Source organism: Toxotes jaculatrix, chromosome 15, assembly GCF_017976425.1.
Source record: "Toxotes jaculatrix isolate fToxJac2 chromosome 15, fToxJac2.pri, whole genome shotgun sequence".
In the NCBI taxonomy this organism is placed as follows: domain Eukaryota; kingdom Metazoa; phylum Chordata; class Actinopteri; family Toxotidae; genus Toxotes; species Toxotes jaculatrix.
Window position 1 is genome coordinate 6,312,305 of NC_054408.1, and position 16,449 is coordinate 6,328,753.

Sequence of the window (16,449 nt, forward strand, 5' to 3'; positions counted from 1 at the left end):
AAGACTTCCATGGGTCTTACCTGGTTAAATAAGCAAAAGTAGCTACACAGTGTTGAAAATTAGATAATGTACATAATAAACACAACACTGCAATATTTATACAAGGCTTCCGTAACATTTTGAGTTGTGATTTAACAGTTAATGTACCTAGACTCAGTTTTTTCTGTTTTTTTTTAACACAATATTAACTAAAATCGACTGAATTAGTTTTTGCATTTAAAAACCCACTTAGCAGCACACACAGAAATGATGCGTACCTGGAGGAGGGTTTAAATAGACACTGTTACAGGTCAGAAGTTTCTTAATGAACTGGAAATATTCCAGGCTGTATTGCATTCGGTTGTGCATGAACTGGACGTTCTGCTTGCGGACGCTGCACTCGATGACACCAGGCATCTTGACCTGATGTGGCTTGGTGGAGGAGATGGTCAGCTCCGAGATGTATTTGACAAGCTCGCTGTCCTTGTCCAGTGAGTCCATACGCTCATAGAATAGGATGTAGGCATTCCACCAGCGTTTCTGCCTCCGGTACGACATCCTTTTCATCATGTGATCGAACACCTCGCCCATGTACTCCCCTCCAAAGCACTGGTTCTTCATCTCCTCCTCATCGTCCATCTTGCACTCAGTCACATCACCATCATCAAACTTATACCAGCGGTTCTTCTCACCATCACCCCCGTTCCTCTGGATTATGTAGGAGTAGTAGTGTCCGCCACTGGCCTGGCCTGAGTGGACCAGCACTCCCACCAGACGATACTTAGAGCTGCCCGGTGGCGTGGGCTCAGAGGGCTCATTCTGTTGGATCACCTGGTTCTCCGGGTTGACGTCATCGCCCTCTAGCTTGGCCACACCGGCTACCGTGTACGGCTCCATGTCCAGCTCCCTGGGGAACTCAAAATAGTCATTGAACTTGATGGCACACTCTCTCTCCCAGTCGTAGTCAAAGCGCTTCAGCTGGATGGCCAGGACCGGTGGAAGCTTCTTAATCAGCAGCCGCTTCACTGTGTCCACCTGACAAGTAGAGCAGAAATTAGATTACCACCCTGGCCCTTTAAAAACCACTTGCAGAAAATCCACTGGACAGCCACTGATGCCTCCTCTATTTTCCCATGACACACTGGCTCGCCCCCAGACGGCTGCTTCATTCTCACCTTCTTATTACACTTCTCACAGTGGTAGGCATTGGCTCCCTCCAGGAGATCTCCTTTAACATACTGCTCCATGGAGTCCAACAGGTTCTGGTGGTTTCTGATGTCTACATTGAGCGTTGTGAATGACTCCTCACACTCATACCTGACAAGACATACAATTATTGGACAAGAAAAGCCAAAGATGCTTTGAAGTTTTTATTTTTGACACTAAATTAAATTATTTCCAGTAACTAACCACAGGGAAAAGAACTGTACTCACCTGTGGGGGCATCCCTGACAGATCTTCTGGTCAGCAAAGGACCCTCCCAGCACTTTGCTGAGCATGGCAGGGTGGCCCAGGGCTTTCAGAGCTTCATCCAGACTGTCCACCAAAGAGTTGAAAAACTCCAGAGCATCATGCTGCTCCCGCAAGTTCACTGGCTCACCCCATAGCCTAAAAAGGACAGAACAGAGAAAACAATTAGACTCCACCAACTGCAAAACCAGTAAGAACCAGTGCCAATCAAGGTGACTGTGAAACTTCAAAATACCTGAACTGTTTCCAGAATCCCCGAGGGACATAGTACTGCAGTCTGGATGCAGCCAAATGGCCAAAGATGACCTGTAGGTGACGCAGTACCCCAATGTTGTACTCTTTCCTGTCCTCTGACTTACTGGAGGGCTTATCGTCAAACTGATGGTGGTAGCTGAACACCTCATCACGAGGATCCACATTACTCTGTGAGGACCAAACGCACAGAGGAAACATAAACAACCATGTCTCCTTGAGTCCACGACAGTTAATTACTTTTTGGCTACCATAGATCATGGTGCGACCTCAACTGGGAGAAGGGACTTAAGGGTAATGACTCTTCAGAGTGTCTGAAGCTATTTATCACTTGAAACCTTTCTTGTAATTAGGCTGCCCCCAGCTCCAAGCTCAGCCTACATGGCCTGCCAGCCTGGAGTTGGTCATTTTGTCCATCACTAGATGCTGAAACAGGATGAAAATCTTCATGGGGCGAAAGCTTTATCTCAACACAAACTCTCACAATACCTCATTCTCCTGCTTCTCATCCCCTGACATGTCATCGTCCACATCAGTGCCTGTGCCCTCGATGGCCAGGATGCCATTGCGGATGGGAGGGATCATGTATAGCTGCTGAATGACAGAGTTCATATAACAAGTAGCCCCAGCATTCTTAAGACCGACAAAGCCTTTGTTGGGCCGTGGCCCCACTGGAGGCAAGTACTCCCACTCTGTCAGCGTTTCACAACCTGGAAAGACGGGGAAAGAAACACACATTCATGCATAATGCAATTTGCAAATTGTCAGTGGGATCCATCTGTAAAATTGCCACATGGTGTCTCCCTACCTAAGTAGTACATGTCAGTCAGAGTATCGACTATCTGTTTGAGGTTGCGAACACAGCCGACAGCGAGTGCCACCAGGAGCTCAAAGCCGGCATTAATGGAAGCAGGGGTGCTGCATACTGGGATGGCCTGCTCTGTGGGGAACTCCCCACTTTTCATGTACTGCAGGTAAACATTAGATGCTGGGAAGATGAAGTCGTCGATCAGCTCCTAATCAAGAAGAAAAAGTAGTTATGTTATGTGATAAGAGAGAAAAAGATTGTTTTCCCTTTATATTATCTATTTCGGGTATGGTCTATTTATTGTACCTTAATGAGGTTTGCTCCTCCCTTCTCACAGCCAATGTAATATTTCTTCTCTGGTGTCTGGAAAGCTAGAAGTTCTTTGGTGACCCCAAGGTGGCCCTCCAGGATGGTCTCCTCCACACCAGTCTCCCCTGTCCTCTTAACCTCATCCTATGACATGCAAACATTGTATACCGTCAAATCTGCCACACAGTCGTGAGGGCGTAACAACAGGTAAACTCAAATAGTCTTTTTTTACAGCATACTGGACTAAATATTTAGGGCACTAAAAACAAATCACGAACACATAGTAAATAGGCAGTTTTACCCTTATTCGTTTTAGCCAGTCGATCTCATTGTTGAGCAGCACCTCAGCATTTGGCAGGTTGATGTTGCTGTTATAAGCATAGTTCAGCAGATGTCTGAGCAAAGTGAAGTAGTCCCCAGCATGTTTGGCTCGCTCCTTGGCTGTACTCTGGAGACAGACATGGATAATTTGAAACTAGGATCCTGTAAGCAGTTAACTGTTAATGTGTCTAAGACTATGGTAATGGATTATAATGCATATAATAAAAGTGGGGAGAGGCAAATGAGTGAGTCTTTAAGAACACAAGGTATTCAACCACTCACCCCTAGCACAGTGAAGAGGAGGGTGATGAAGAAGAGGAGGGGTCGATGGCCCATACAGCACCTAGTTGCCATCAGGAAAAACTGCTCCTGGGCCATCTGACGAACAGATCTACCAAAGATAAGAACAACAACATCAATTTATTCAGTCCAATCTATAAAGGGCTACAGATGAGGATGTCTCCTGCATTTCATTTATGCTTCAGCAATTGGCTGGAAAACATACTGGTTTACTTACTTGCTGTGGCAGTGTAGCAGCAAGTCTATGATGAAGGTCTGCCAGGCCTTCTCTTTACTGAGTGTGTCTAGAGCCGTGGGCATGAGGGCAAAACACAGCGTCATCACTTCCAGGGCCTCGCAGCATACCTGCTCATCTTCCCCATCTGGCTCCTTAGCTGCATTTGTCTAACGAGAAAATGAGACATATGAAAAATAAATACAGCATTGCAGTTTTTAAATTGCTAATCCGCTAAGCCCATCACAGGCTATTGGTCTTTTGGCTTCTTTTATCTTAGGAATTGAGCTTTTACTGTCCTTCCTCCTAGGTTACACAACAATCTGCACATCTATTATGAGCTGATGTTCAGACTTAATACTGTAATTTGACTACATTCAACAAAACTTAGACAAGAAACTCTGATCAACAGAAACATTCAAAGGCAGCCCAACATTTACCTTTTCATAAATCTTGCTGATTTCTTCATTGGAACTGAAGACGAGCTGCACTGTACCACAGCCTGATGCCCACACTATCTTCTGTACTGCTCGAATCACACAAATGTCTGGGATGTACTTTGATGCCTGGAAGAAATTCTGGTGAAAAAAAAAAAAAAAAGTTCCATAAAATCTATTATTGTAAACAGCACCACTCAACAAAAATAGATTTTCATCCACTCATTCAGTGTTTGTTCAAACTTACATTTCTTACAGTCCTCTTTTCAACTTTACATTAAATAACACATCTATCTTTATTAGCAGCTTCTATATTTAGACTTTAACCCTTAAATTACTACCTGTCATGCAGTGCCCATACCATTACTAGTTCTGAACACCAAAATCTTACAAACCCCTGCACACTCCATTCCCTTTAATGTTTTTTGTACCTCATCAGAAATCTGCTGGGCCAGGCGGATGGCTACGTTGCGCAGCATGCATTCTGAGGCGGGGTTAGGGATGTTTTGCAGGGCACTCTGGAGGACCAGGGCCTGGTCATGTGTGGCCTGGTTAATCTGTAGAAAATACAGGGAGTGTGGAAAAAAATGAAAACATGTCAGTAAAAACGTAGCAGTGAGAGAGACTAGTGAGGAACTAGTTATACAGGTATGTTGATGGTGCGAGTTATGTGTGTGGCCTAACCGGAGAGACTGGAATATTTCCTTCAACGTTGGGCTGGCAGGCCTCAGCCACGGCCTTCACATGTCCAAAGCCCACAGCAGTCAGGAGGAGCTTGGCAATCTTCAGCGCATTGAGGTAAGCCCCACGCCGTGTCTCCATATCTGCTGAAGGGAGGAAGTTGTTCCTAGTGAGCATGCTCAACACCAGGGGCAGCCCGCCGCTCTTCAAGAAGTTGTACTGGAAGTCACTGGCATCCTCGCCCAGGGTGGCACTGGCTGGCATCAGCAAAGCATACACAACCTAGAACATGGGCAAAGAACAGTGTGAACCATCTTAGAGATCAGCAGACATGGGACAGAAACAATGGGTCTTGTCTAAAACAGCGGGATTACTGGGTTATCTGGGTATCGCTGCTGATTATAAGCTGAAACTCTGAAATGTGGCACATTTATTCTGTGTTTCACTCTCTGTAGTTACCCAACTAACTTGTAATCCTGCTTTGTGAGACTGACAACATATTTATGTCCTGCATTATGATTGTTATTGGGCTTGTGGCACTGCTGCTCACACACAAATTAACACAACACACTACAATTTCCTAGGCTAGTCAGGCTAAGAATGCAAAATTGTGGTTTTCAAGGCATATAATTAGCACAGCTTTGTGTTGCAAGGACACTCAGACACTCACCTCAATGAGGTAGAGCACTTGTGAAGGTGAGGGGCCAAAGAAGCGTGAGTCCAGCGAAGGACTGAGGCTGTTCTCACCAAGCTTGGCGTGGTCCAGACAAACAGCTCTCAGATTCTCCACTGTAGTGTTATCTGAGGATACAAAAACAAGGCACTCAGCTACCATTGCCTATGTGTGCGTGTGTAGGTGTATGTTTTTCTCCTCATGTGAATTGGCTGAAAGAATATGGTGCACAGGTGCACGTATACCTGGGGGCATGAGTTTCATGAGAACTCGAGCTCCATCTCTAAGCAGAGGCATGTTGAGATTGCAGCCCAGGTCAGCAACCTGCCACAGGAAGGAGATGTAGCGCAGATGCAGCGACATAATCTGTAAAATAAGGCAGAGGGTGTTACGGTACTGCTGCTCGCACACTGGTCAATGCACAATGACACACCCCTGTGGCATAAATTAGAAGTTAGAAAACAATGTAGTCAACATTAGGTAGGTTGGAGGCAACATGAAAATAGTCGTGTGTGTACAGCATCAGCGCTGTAAACTCACCACACCAGGAAGACAGCTCTCCACCTCAGGGTTGGGCCCATCGCTGTAGTGGTTGCCGTGGTTACCAGGCGAACCAGTGGATGAGTCAGAGGAGCTGTCTGGGCTTGAAGGCATGTTGGCACTCACCTGGGTCAGCTTGGCTGTGATCAGCTATACATATAACACCACAGCAAGTTTGAGTAAGTGTTGGACGGAAAACAAAACACTGCACACTTGAATTCAAAGACACACACACATACATTCATTTTGGCTTCAAAATATTACTTCTGATGTGGAGACAATAGCTGGAACCACATTAATACATTATTAATTCAATTCAATTCAATTTATCTAACGTCTTCCACAATCAAAATTGTCTCAAAGCGCTTTAGAGACCCAGAGCCTGACCCCAGAGCAAGCACTTAAATAAACAGTAAACATAAATGCGCTTATTACATGTAGTCAAAAAACACAGCACAGCACCTTCAACAGAATATTTCTTTTTTCAGTGCTACACTAGAGCACACTTACCGTTTTGTCCTTCAAATTGAGCTGTCCAATCAGCTTCCTGTCGTCAGCTGGATCAACAACCTCACCACCAATAAAGAGCTCTATCTTGGTATGTGCAGCATTAGCTTTGATCCTGGTTAGGATGCCACGCCGAACTGAGCCGATTGTGTCATTGGTGTGTGACCAGATATCCAGGTCATCTACCTGACGCCCCTGGTTGGGAAAGCGTACGATCAATGTGATGTGCTTCCCACGGAAAGCTCTGCAGGAGAAACGGAATAAAGAGATTTAAGTGAAACAGTAAACACATGACACTCTGTTTACCTCACTGGGAGGCAGATGGCAATAAATGTGAGGAAAGCAAAAAAAGACTTTTCTTGTTCTGAAGCACATACACCGACAGGGGAAAACAGAGGTCTTCAGTTATGTTGGGCAAAAATTTATAGAATCCTGAGTAGATAACTTGCATAAATTTTAACATGCGATGTCTAAAAATGCTTACTGCTGTGCCTGGGGTGCCGATAATGACGATTTAGTTTATTCTTGTCATTTTGTCATACTGAAACTCAAGATACTGCAAGGTGCCTTTGGTGACTTGAAGTCTATTTTCATGTAAAACCTTAAAAAAAACTTTAGCCAGTTAATGTACAGAGGTAGTTAACATCTGTTTATGACAAATGTAGCACTGTCTCACTGTGACTGTACCTGGACATAGGCAGTATAGTCCTCTCCTCATGGTAGTCACTGTCACACTCATTGATGTACTCTTTGAGCACAGTGAGAACTCGCACCATGCGGATGGCCTCCTGACGGGCGCAGTTGATGCTGTCTTTGTCTCCATCCAGGACACACAGGGTGTCATAGGATGCCTTCAGACGGTCAAAACATGACTGGATGAAATCCTCATGAATTTCAACCTAAAAGGGAGGAAACAGGTACAACAATAAAGACAAGCACCTTGTCATCACACCAAATTATTTGAACTGGCCTGTAAACATTAGGCTTATTGACTGATACATTTGGACAAACACTTTCAATCTAGAAAAGGGAAAAGACAAAGAGTCCCTGTACCTGATTGACTTGTAGTTTTGGTCCGAGGTTGGTATAGATCTCTTTCAGCAAGTCTATTGCTCGGCTGGCAATGTCATCGCTTCCTTGAATTACAACCTAGAGTGGAGAATAGGAAAAAAAAAAACTCATTTTTCCAAGCGGCGTTCTCAATCATAACTCGAGTCTAGGGTCAGACTATCATGCATAGATGTATGTGGTGGTTCAAAGCACTAAAGTAAAGAGGAGCCTCATTACTGACCACTCAGAACACAAAAAGGGGCAAAACACTATGCACTGCAACGCTGTTGTTTCTCTTGCAATATTGTGGCAAACTGAACACAACCGCTCAGTGTAAAAGATGAGGCACAAGAGAAATTCACTTCACTTACCAGAGGTATGAATTATTGATATTGTCATGTGTACCTGAGTATTTTGAGCATGTTTACAATGTACAAATATGGTAGTAAATCACATTCTCACAGTCACACCTAACAGAATTTGGCTCTGGGGGAGAGAGAGGATCTCAAATAAATGTGAATAGACACAGCCAAAGCTCTGCTCATTGAACAACTCCTCCTTTGTTGACAATGCAGTTCCTACCTCAAGGCTACAATGGCAAGTGTACAGTAGTGACAAACAGAACATCTGTTGCTCACATGCACCAACCCTTTACCCTTACATCAACGTTTTAAAGGTTATAAAACCCAGGGGAGAGTGTGAGTATAAAGAAAGCTCTACAATTACTTAAAGCTGGGAACAGGAACACACAGTGCAACCGGGGATACAGTCTGAACTACAACTGACACTTACGACCAATGTGTTTTCCAACAGTGAGTTTCTCTCCCTGTCTGCAATACACACCAGCTTAAAAAAATGATCTAACCAGGAACTTTCCATGTGACTAAATGGAGATTTCATTTCCAGTCTTTAAAGGTATTCTATTTTGGAAAGGAAAGAAAAAAGGCTCTAAATCTGACTCCCTCCCCAATAAACAAAAACATCTGCTTTTGAGCGTTTGTTGCAACAAATCTCCTCACCCTCCAGAGGTAGTCCAAGCCTATTAGTTCCAGGTCATCCATCATGTAGGCTCTGCGCTTTGCTACCAGCTTGCCCTCCCTGCAGTTGACAGCCTTGAAGAACCTCTCAAAGCACTTCATGCCATTCTCCGTCAGCAGAGATGGGTCCAGCTGCAGAACGTTGTTTTCAAAGAAGTCCTTATTGATATCCGGGTCCAGGTCTGGCTCATCACCCATCAGTTTGGAGTACCTATAGGGTGGCAGGAAAGTTGACACAGCATTGAGACCAGACAAGTCTACAGAATAACAAAGGTAAGGGAATTAACTCAGATAAAATCGAACAGTACCATTTGAAGCAGGCCTCACGGTCACAGAGAAACACTGCATTCTCGGCCAGACACTTCCAGATCTGCTTGGCCTGAGGGGCACATAGCCACAACTGGCCATCCTTTAGCAGGAATCTGACAAAAAAAAAAAAAAAAAACACAAGAGAATGAAAATCAATAGGGGACACTGGCTGCCTGAAGGTTACGTGCTTGTGAAGGTCACAGAGTTGGTCCCAGACTTGCACTGTAGCTGCTGATGGACACTTGCTCCTCCCTAATGATCCACATTTGTCCTTGAACAAGGTACCTCAACGAAGCAGCTTAGTGGCCACCAGAAAAGTGTGGGGATGCACTGTGTAGCTCTTATGCGCTGTGCGTGACTGAACATATAAGGCCGATATTACAGTCATCACTCTTGAGGCCCGGTGCTGTACCTTCCTCACTTTATCAAGATGCATAAAAATTGTCCCGGAATTTGGAATGAAGTTGTAAAACCAAAACAGATGAAAACCAACAGTGCAGTTTAAAAAAAATATATATATATAATAATTTAACACTGACATTTCAGCTTACACCTTTTTCCAATAATACCTGTGCTACTAGTGAAAGAGGGCAAGTTTTCAATAATTTACGAAATTTGTCTTTGAATGAATACAATAGTTATAGTTGCAACCTACTGACAAATTAATACAGCTGATCTGAGCTGACACACTATGAGAGATTCTTCATACACTTACCACAAAATGCAGCAATTTCTAAGGCAGAATATGCCTGGTACTGAAGGATTTAACATTTCCGTTTTTCTATTCTTAGCTGTAGTGTCAGCGTTTGTGAAATTATAACACCCTAGCTGACTGGATATATTTGAGCGTGAGATGGTTATGGTTAAGTTGTACCTCAGGAAGTTGAGTCGTTCCTGTACTTCCTGCACATGGCTGTAGCGGCTTCCTGGCCTGACTGTCTGGGGGTCAAACTCAGCTTGTTCTTCTGTAAAAGCACACATACGACCAGTTAGACTGTAGACAGTGCACATTCCTGATCCAGCTGCTATATCTATGAAAATGAAATGTCTGACTCGCACAGAGTGCCATGTCTGACCCCAACAAAGTACCTTTAGAGAACTGCCTCATGGTCTCCATGTAGGCTGAGAGGTTCTCAGCCACCAGGGTCACAAGAGCATGGTTATGCTGCAGCTGGTTGATCAGGTCATGGCGGTAAAACACATGAGGACTTCTCTGGGTTTGACTGAAGAGAGAACAGCAGGAGGAGTGGTGGATGTAAGGGGGACAAAAACAGATATAAAGTGAAGAAGCAGAAGACAACAAAAACAGTGTGAATGAAGCGGATGGTAAATACCTTCAGTAACACAATTTCTGATTAAGAAAACATAGCATGACTGATTTCTCATTTGTTTCTATCAGGGACATAAAGAAAGCAGCTTTTGGTGCATTTTGTGTGTGTGTGTGTGCATGTCATAGAATAACCAGCAGAAGAAGTCATATCAATAAAGGACATTTCCTGCCTTGTTTCCACATAATGTTTTTGTCTTTGAAAACCAAACTCAAGAACCAAATAAGACTCATTCAATTTTGATAGCCACCACACTGAAACACAAAAAAATATTTCAAATTACCAATGACAATTTTATCAAAAGAATAAATAAATAAATAAATAACAAAAGCTGGCTCACATTTATTAAAATACTGCAGACTGCTGTTTTCTAATGGCTACAGTATGCTGAATAGTACAACTACTAACACATTCTAGAGATGTTACATTTCTCAAATCAAAAATTTAAATGCATATTTGTGTAAGTGGGTCAAAGGCATGAAATACCCCTGATATTTTGCATTGAATGATTTGAGCTGAAAGGAACTGGCATCAGGAAGAATGGGGCTCCATCTCAAAGGACCTTTTATTTAGTTGTGTAACTGGCTAGTTTAAAGGACTATTCTGTGTTTGCACTATGGCTTCTGTTCAGAACTGCACAGAAACGCCCACCAAGTGCCTCTAGAGAAATCATGCACTTGATTTTATCTAACCTAAATCTGTGATGTGTGTGTGTGTGTGTATGTATATATATATATATATACATATACACATACACACACATCAGATATATATATGTATGTGTGTGTGTGTATATACTTCTCAACATACACTGCATCTCTAATTTCTAATTATACTACTTAATGAAATCAAATGACATAAAAAAAACTAATATCAGAATAATGACTGAGTGACTATCTTCTGAGGCTTTTGCTATATTTACTATACCATATTACATGATTCTTGATTGAGTTTTTAGTCCTAGTGAGCTACAGTATCATCTACGTTTCTCTTTAGGCTCCATTTTCAATTTATTAAGCCTAAGTTCGACGCGAACACTTGCATTCTGGGTTGCCAAAGTCTCCAACAGCAAGACTAAGGAAAGTATAATTTTATGTTCCACTGAACCATCCCAAAATTTAGAGCTACATGCTTACACGTTAATAACAAAAGTATCTTGACTAAGTCTTGTCTCTTGCTTGACTGAACTACACATGTGCAGGACTTTGAGCAGGGGTCTGAATGAGGAATCAGTCATTTGAGATGAAACCCAAGAAAGAATTGCTTAAGCGGATTCATGGCAAAGATTTACATTTTTATACAATATATATCATAAACATGTCAAAGAGAAAGTTAGACTCGACGTAACACAGAAATAGGTAGAACCCTGGAATTAGCACTCAACTTACCCCACTAAGTTCGTTTGTATGTTAATTGGCATTTTCTTTCTGAAAAACAACAGGCATGTATACTACATATTTTCTACAGTGACTATTAAAAAAAACACTACTTCAAATCAAAACAGTTTACGATTAATGTTGAACAATGTGATCTAATCTAATCATTCTCACAATAATTTCACAGCTCTCCATGTTAATGTTTAAGTAATGCTTTTATTTTCACGGTTTGAGACCCTGCTCAAAGTTTCTCTTGCTTCTTAGCACAGGTGCCAATAATAAAAGTAATGAGGGCTGAAGATCAGTTGAAGATTGGTTAAGATTGGACCAGAGTCTATCAACATAGTCCAGCACCTTCTTTCAACTGCAGTTACTGTTTGCTTTGTTATAGTACAACAAAGCAAACAAAGTAAGTGCACCTTTCAGCTCACTCAAAAGAAAATGAGCATCCCCTGCCCCAAACCATCCTAACCACATGTGATAATTGGTTTAAGGGGATGTCTCATGACCACACACAGTGGGACATGCTTTTAGGACATACCAAAACAGTTCAAGTCTGGTAATTGGGATCAAAGCTTGGTTTAGTGGGTGATTTTTTATTATCAGTAAGAAGAAGAATTTGTGGTGTTCTGCCCAGCCCTGTAAGGTAGCACTGATGGTCAATTAGTGCACTGGGACAATTCGCAGGGGAAATTTTTGGATGTTATTTTGTAATGGTATGACACTAAACTTCTTGGAACTTACTGTGCTGGTCACTAAGCATAAGAGTTGACATGCCTCGGCTCTTGTGAGGCAAGAATGCAAATGTGATAAAATGCCAGGGGTCTTGTTGTGTTTTTTTTATGGGTGTCCATGCTTTACGTGCAAATAAGTGTTAATAATTTACAATAAAACACTTTAAAACAAAACAAAATAAATGCTTCATAATTGCCAACCAATTGATTTCTACCATGACCTTACCTAAGGTTTTGAGGAGCTTCTCCAAACAGGCTACAGATTTCTCTGATTTGTTTCAGGGCAGGGATCACCCATTTGTCATTGGTTCGCAGTTCCTCTATGAAGCGATCTATCCACTGGATTTTCTGTGTGTCTCTGTCCTGTGTGTGAAAATGAAACATCATCAGTATTTGGAGTTTAATAAGCTCTCTGTCTGTTATTGTGCACATCACTTCCATTTTAAATATTCACTAACACCCGAACATGTACCTGTGAGCAACTGTAATCCAATATCTTGATGTGAGCACTAAGAGCCTGGTCCATGATGTCTACAGGAACATCATCGCTGTGTGCCAGGTTCCACAGCAGGTTGAGGACCTTGTGGGCCATAACACCATCCTTATCATCCTCAGCCAAGCGCCGGATAAGTTCCAGCAGTTTTTCACGCTGCTTCTTGCTGGCATTGGTCCAGCTTGCCTGCACAAGACGAAGAACCAAGTCCAGAGGTTATGGTAGTAGGTACAACAGTATGTTGTTGTGCTCTAAAAGTTCAGTTGCAATGTCATTAAGCCAGAGCCGAATGGAAAGATTCAGTATAGTGTAGACAAAATGTCTTGATAATCTGTGACTGATTAATACTGCTCTCACTCACCTTGAAACAGTCAAAGAGATGATCAAGCTGCTCAGGTGAGAAGTCCCATGCCAGCTTGGCCAGGAGGTCATGGACATTCTTCACAATGGCCTCATGCTTACCAGCCTGCAGATGTACAGAGACAACAACCCAACTGTTGGGTAAACAAAATACTTCTAATATTCACCACAGACTTCTCAGCTGTATCAGGGATATGCTGCAACTGCAAAGTAGACAACCAGCGATTAACAGCCAACTTTTTGTTTGCAATACTCAACTGCAGTTGTGTTTCAGTAAGAGGACAGTGAGCCCTGACTTGTACCATGTAGGTAAGGAGATAACCCTACTCTGTTTCTGCTCTAGGTGTGACCAGAGCCAGATTCACAGCTGTGTGTGTCGTGCTCACAACATGCAGGCACAACTTGTACTGTCAACTAGTGATCTCAAAGCATACCTGGAAACAAGGAAACATCACTGATTAATTTGTTGGAAAGTTTGTTACTTACTACTATAAAAACTGTGGTAATATTGAAAAAACTGACCACACAACCATGTGGGTGTTTAGTGGGTGCTCTTACGTCAGTCCAACTCATACAACATCAACTAAGTAACTCCATGCCATTTTCATTTATCATATTGTCCCGACAGTGTACAACAAATCATTTGTCACTTTGCAAACCAATCAAATTCATTGTTCGAATAATTCTAAATCTATTGTCAGCTGCTGTGTACCTGTGCAGCCCAGATGTTGTCCAGATCCTGCATTGTAAGAGCTTTTTCTTTGATAACGAAGCGAAGGATCTTCTCCAGTTTCTCGACATACTGCGGCTGGTGCAAACTGTCCCTGAGCACAATGGACAGGATGTGGTTCTGCTGGATCCACTCCTGGGGTAGTATGAAGTGACACAGAAAGGAGAAGTGGATTTTAGAGATAAGGGAGCCTTTTGATGCCAAGTACAAAAGCAAAGGGGTGAGGTGAGTTTACCGCCATGCGCTCTGCAGTCAGCCATTCCTCCTCCTCAGGGTTATGCCGATGAGTGTAGTAGGACACACTGGAGATCACCTTGTTAACTTCATTTAGTGCATTCATTTTGCCGTTAAAAGAAGAAATTTGCAATAACCTGGTGATAAAGATTGAGGGTTTATTATATTAACATCAAGTCACGGTAAATGTGTAAGACAATATCTGCACTCAAATTTGATGAAAAACCTCGATCTGATGAAAAGGATTTACATAAAGACATGGCTTTTTTTGGACTCACCTAAGAATCATTTTTAACCTAAAAATCTCTAAATTTTTCACGGTCTCCTCCTGCCCTGGTACACGAGAAGCCAGATTCTTCAGAGACTTGATTATCATGGACAGTGCATCGTTTTTGGCTTCATTCTTGGCCTCTTTCTTCAGCTCCTCATCTGTGAGATTCTCTAGAAACTGGGGAACCATCTCGATGACTGGAAGGAAGTACTTCTTTACTGTGTGCAATGTGAGGAACTCGTAACACTGGCCAAAAGGCCTGTAACGGAGGGAACACAAAAATCAGCCAACAAAAACACTTAAAATGTTAATGCAAGCCCATTGACGTAGTGTTGAATATGGTGCAATTTCATAAAACAACAGTCTCACTTGATAAGTGCAGCGATGATCTGGACGTTCAGTGCTTGGCCGCTCATGAAGCGATCGTGCAACATTTGAAACCCGTTTAACGTGCCAAATTTGTTTATTAAGTCGACCAACCAGCCCTGTGAATTGGAAACAAGGGAGAAAAAGATCAAATAAGTTAACAGATTTTGAAGTTTGTTTCCCCATTTGTGTGTAATCTGAAAATGAGATTCCAGGCCATGAGGACAGATTTTAAACACCTTTACTAAACCAAAAATGCAACTGGTCTTTATTAGTCAATAAACAATGTAAAGCTTACAAAAAGAGCTGAATTTAACTGCAATTAAATATTTAAGGAATGACTGACTGGATGTTAACCTTTAAAAAAAAACAAAAAAAAAAAACAGACAAAGCAGCAAAATCGGACTTAATAGTTTGCACAGTGGAACCCTAAGTAGTCCTGGGCCACCTGCCAACAGAGGCAGACAGGCAAGCACTGCTGCAGTACTGTTCATACTGACCCCATGCCCACGCTGTATTCATCACTCTTTTACTGTAAAATTCCTATTCTCTGGTGTATCCACCTTCTCTTTTATACAATCTCCTTTCTGACACAAGCACTAAGTGTCTTATGGACTGTGAATTCCATATTTTTCATTATCAGGCTCCTCTTCAGAGGGACTGTGTTTGTCTCACAAGGGCCCTCAGGGTAAGACTAAAATGGCACTCTATGGATTTGGTCTACGAGGAAGAAAGACAGGCTGGCGTTCCTCTGGAGGAAGAAAACAGTCTGTTTTCTGCATGATTCTTCCTGACAAGATGTTTTTCCACACGCCTAAATATTTATCATATAACACAAATAAATTTGTGAAGTAATATCACGCACAATCTAGACTATTAAAAGTGCATTTCAGACAGTTATCTGATCACAGAACGTGCGAGAAAAGGCAATAAGATCAGTTTTGAGAAAAACACTCATGTCTGGCAGGTTTTTTAATTTAATGTTTTAATTTTAATTACTTTATTGATCCCTCCTGGGGAAATTACTCTCTGCATTTTATATTTATCATTTGATAAAATGAGGAGGAAAAAAAATCTAATTAACCAAAAAAAAAAACAAAAAAAAAAACACGAACATTATTTCAAGGGTACAGTTTTCATGGTTGGTTAACTGTTGCAGTGAGTCACCTTAGGAGATCGTGGGTCCGGTGGTCGGGCGAAGAGCTCATCGTCAGCCAGCTGTGCTCCAGCAGGGACGGTCTCAGAGGGCCGTGTGCCATTGTAGATGTGGAACTTGCAGTGAGGGTTGGTGGCCATGGCCAGCAGCTCCAGTAGAGGGAACCAGTCCTGAGAGAGCTTGGCCACACACAACTCCACCAAGCGGTGTGTGTTATTGATGATACACCTCTGTGAAGGCAGGTTTTTGGGTAGGAAAAAAAAGTGACATATTAAATATTAGATAATGAGAGAGACAGAGACACAAAGAGGAGGACAAAGAATTCCAAGGCCAACTGGAAAATGCCCTCCCTCAGCAAAACTGTGAAACACTTCTGGTTTAATGACAAGAACCTTGTATTATGACCTGAAGATGCAGTGTTTTACCCACAAAGGCAAAGCCTGGGTGGTCAAAGTATATTTTGACTTTTTACAGAGAGGTTTATAAAATAAAGCTGAATATCATCTAATTTTCA

General features: G+C 42.3%; 1 protein-coding gene across 4 annotated transcripts in view; it reads right to left on the bottom strand.

The window, feature by feature from the left end:
• usp9 (ubiquitin specific peptidase 9) overlaps positions 1-16,449 on the bottom strand; it is a 37,777-nt gene that overhangs the window by 10,345 nt on the left and 10,983 nt on the right. For 2 of the 4 annotated variants that reach the window (XM_041056672.1, XM_041056671.1), the window contains exons 6-37: positions 15,947-16,165; positions 14,783-14,898; positions 14,421-14,672; positions 14,144-14,279; positions 13,891-14,043; positions 13,180-13,284; positions 12,798-13,004; positions 12,552-12,688; positions 11,604-11,642; positions 9,977-10,110; positions 9,762-9,852; positions 8,887-9,000; positions 8,561-8,789; positions 7,545-7,640; positions 7,179-7,390; positions 6,495-6,735; positions 5,985-6,134; positions 5,690-5,810; positions 5,442-5,572; positions 4,775-5,053; positions 4,522-4,647; positions 4,094-4,231; positions 3,657-3,823; positions 3,422-3,530; positions 3,120-3,266; positions 2,816-2,962; positions 2,510-2,717; positions 2,191-2,411; positions 1,685-1,872; positions 1,414-1,587; positions 1,155-1,296; positions 258-1,014 (exon numbers count right to left, since the gene is read on the bottom strand). In XM_041056672.1, coding sequence (XP_040912606.1) covers positions 258-1,014; positions 1,155-1,296; positions 1,414-1,587; positions 1,685-1,872; positions 2,191-2,411; positions 2,510-2,717; positions 2,816-2,962; positions 3,120-3,266; positions 3,422-3,530; positions 3,657-3,823; positions 4,094-4,231; positions 4,522-4,647; positions 4,775-5,053; positions 5,442-5,572; positions 5,690-5,810; positions 5,985-6,134; positions 6,495-6,735; positions 7,179-7,390; positions 7,545-7,640; positions 8,561-8,789; positions 8,887-9,000; positions 9,762-9,852; positions 9,977-10,110; positions 11,604-11,642; positions 12,552-12,688; positions 12,798-13,004; positions 13,180-13,284; positions 13,891-14,043; positions 14,144-14,279; positions 14,421-14,672; positions 14,783-14,898; positions 15,947-16,165 — 5,686 coding nt within the window. The remainder of the gene's footprint in view (positions 1-257; positions 1,015-1,154; positions 1,297-1,413; positions 1,588-1,684; positions 1,873-2,190; positions 2,412-2,509; positions 2,718-2,815; positions 2,963-3,119; positions 3,267-3,421; positions 3,531-3,656; positions 3,824-4,093; positions 4,232-4,521; positions 4,648-4,774; positions 5,054-5,441; positions 5,573-5,689; positions 5,811-5,984; positions 6,135-6,494; positions 6,736-7,178; positions 7,391-7,544; positions 7,641-8,560; positions 8,790-8,886; positions 9,001-9,761; positions 9,853-9,976; positions 10,111-11,603; positions 11,643-12,551; positions 12,689-12,797; positions 13,005-13,179; positions 13,285-13,890; positions 14,044-14,143; positions 14,280-14,420; positions 14,673-14,782; positions 14,899-15,946; positions 16,166-16,449) is intronic. The other 2 variants (XM_041056675.1, XM_041056674.1) reach the window with 1 other exon arrangement.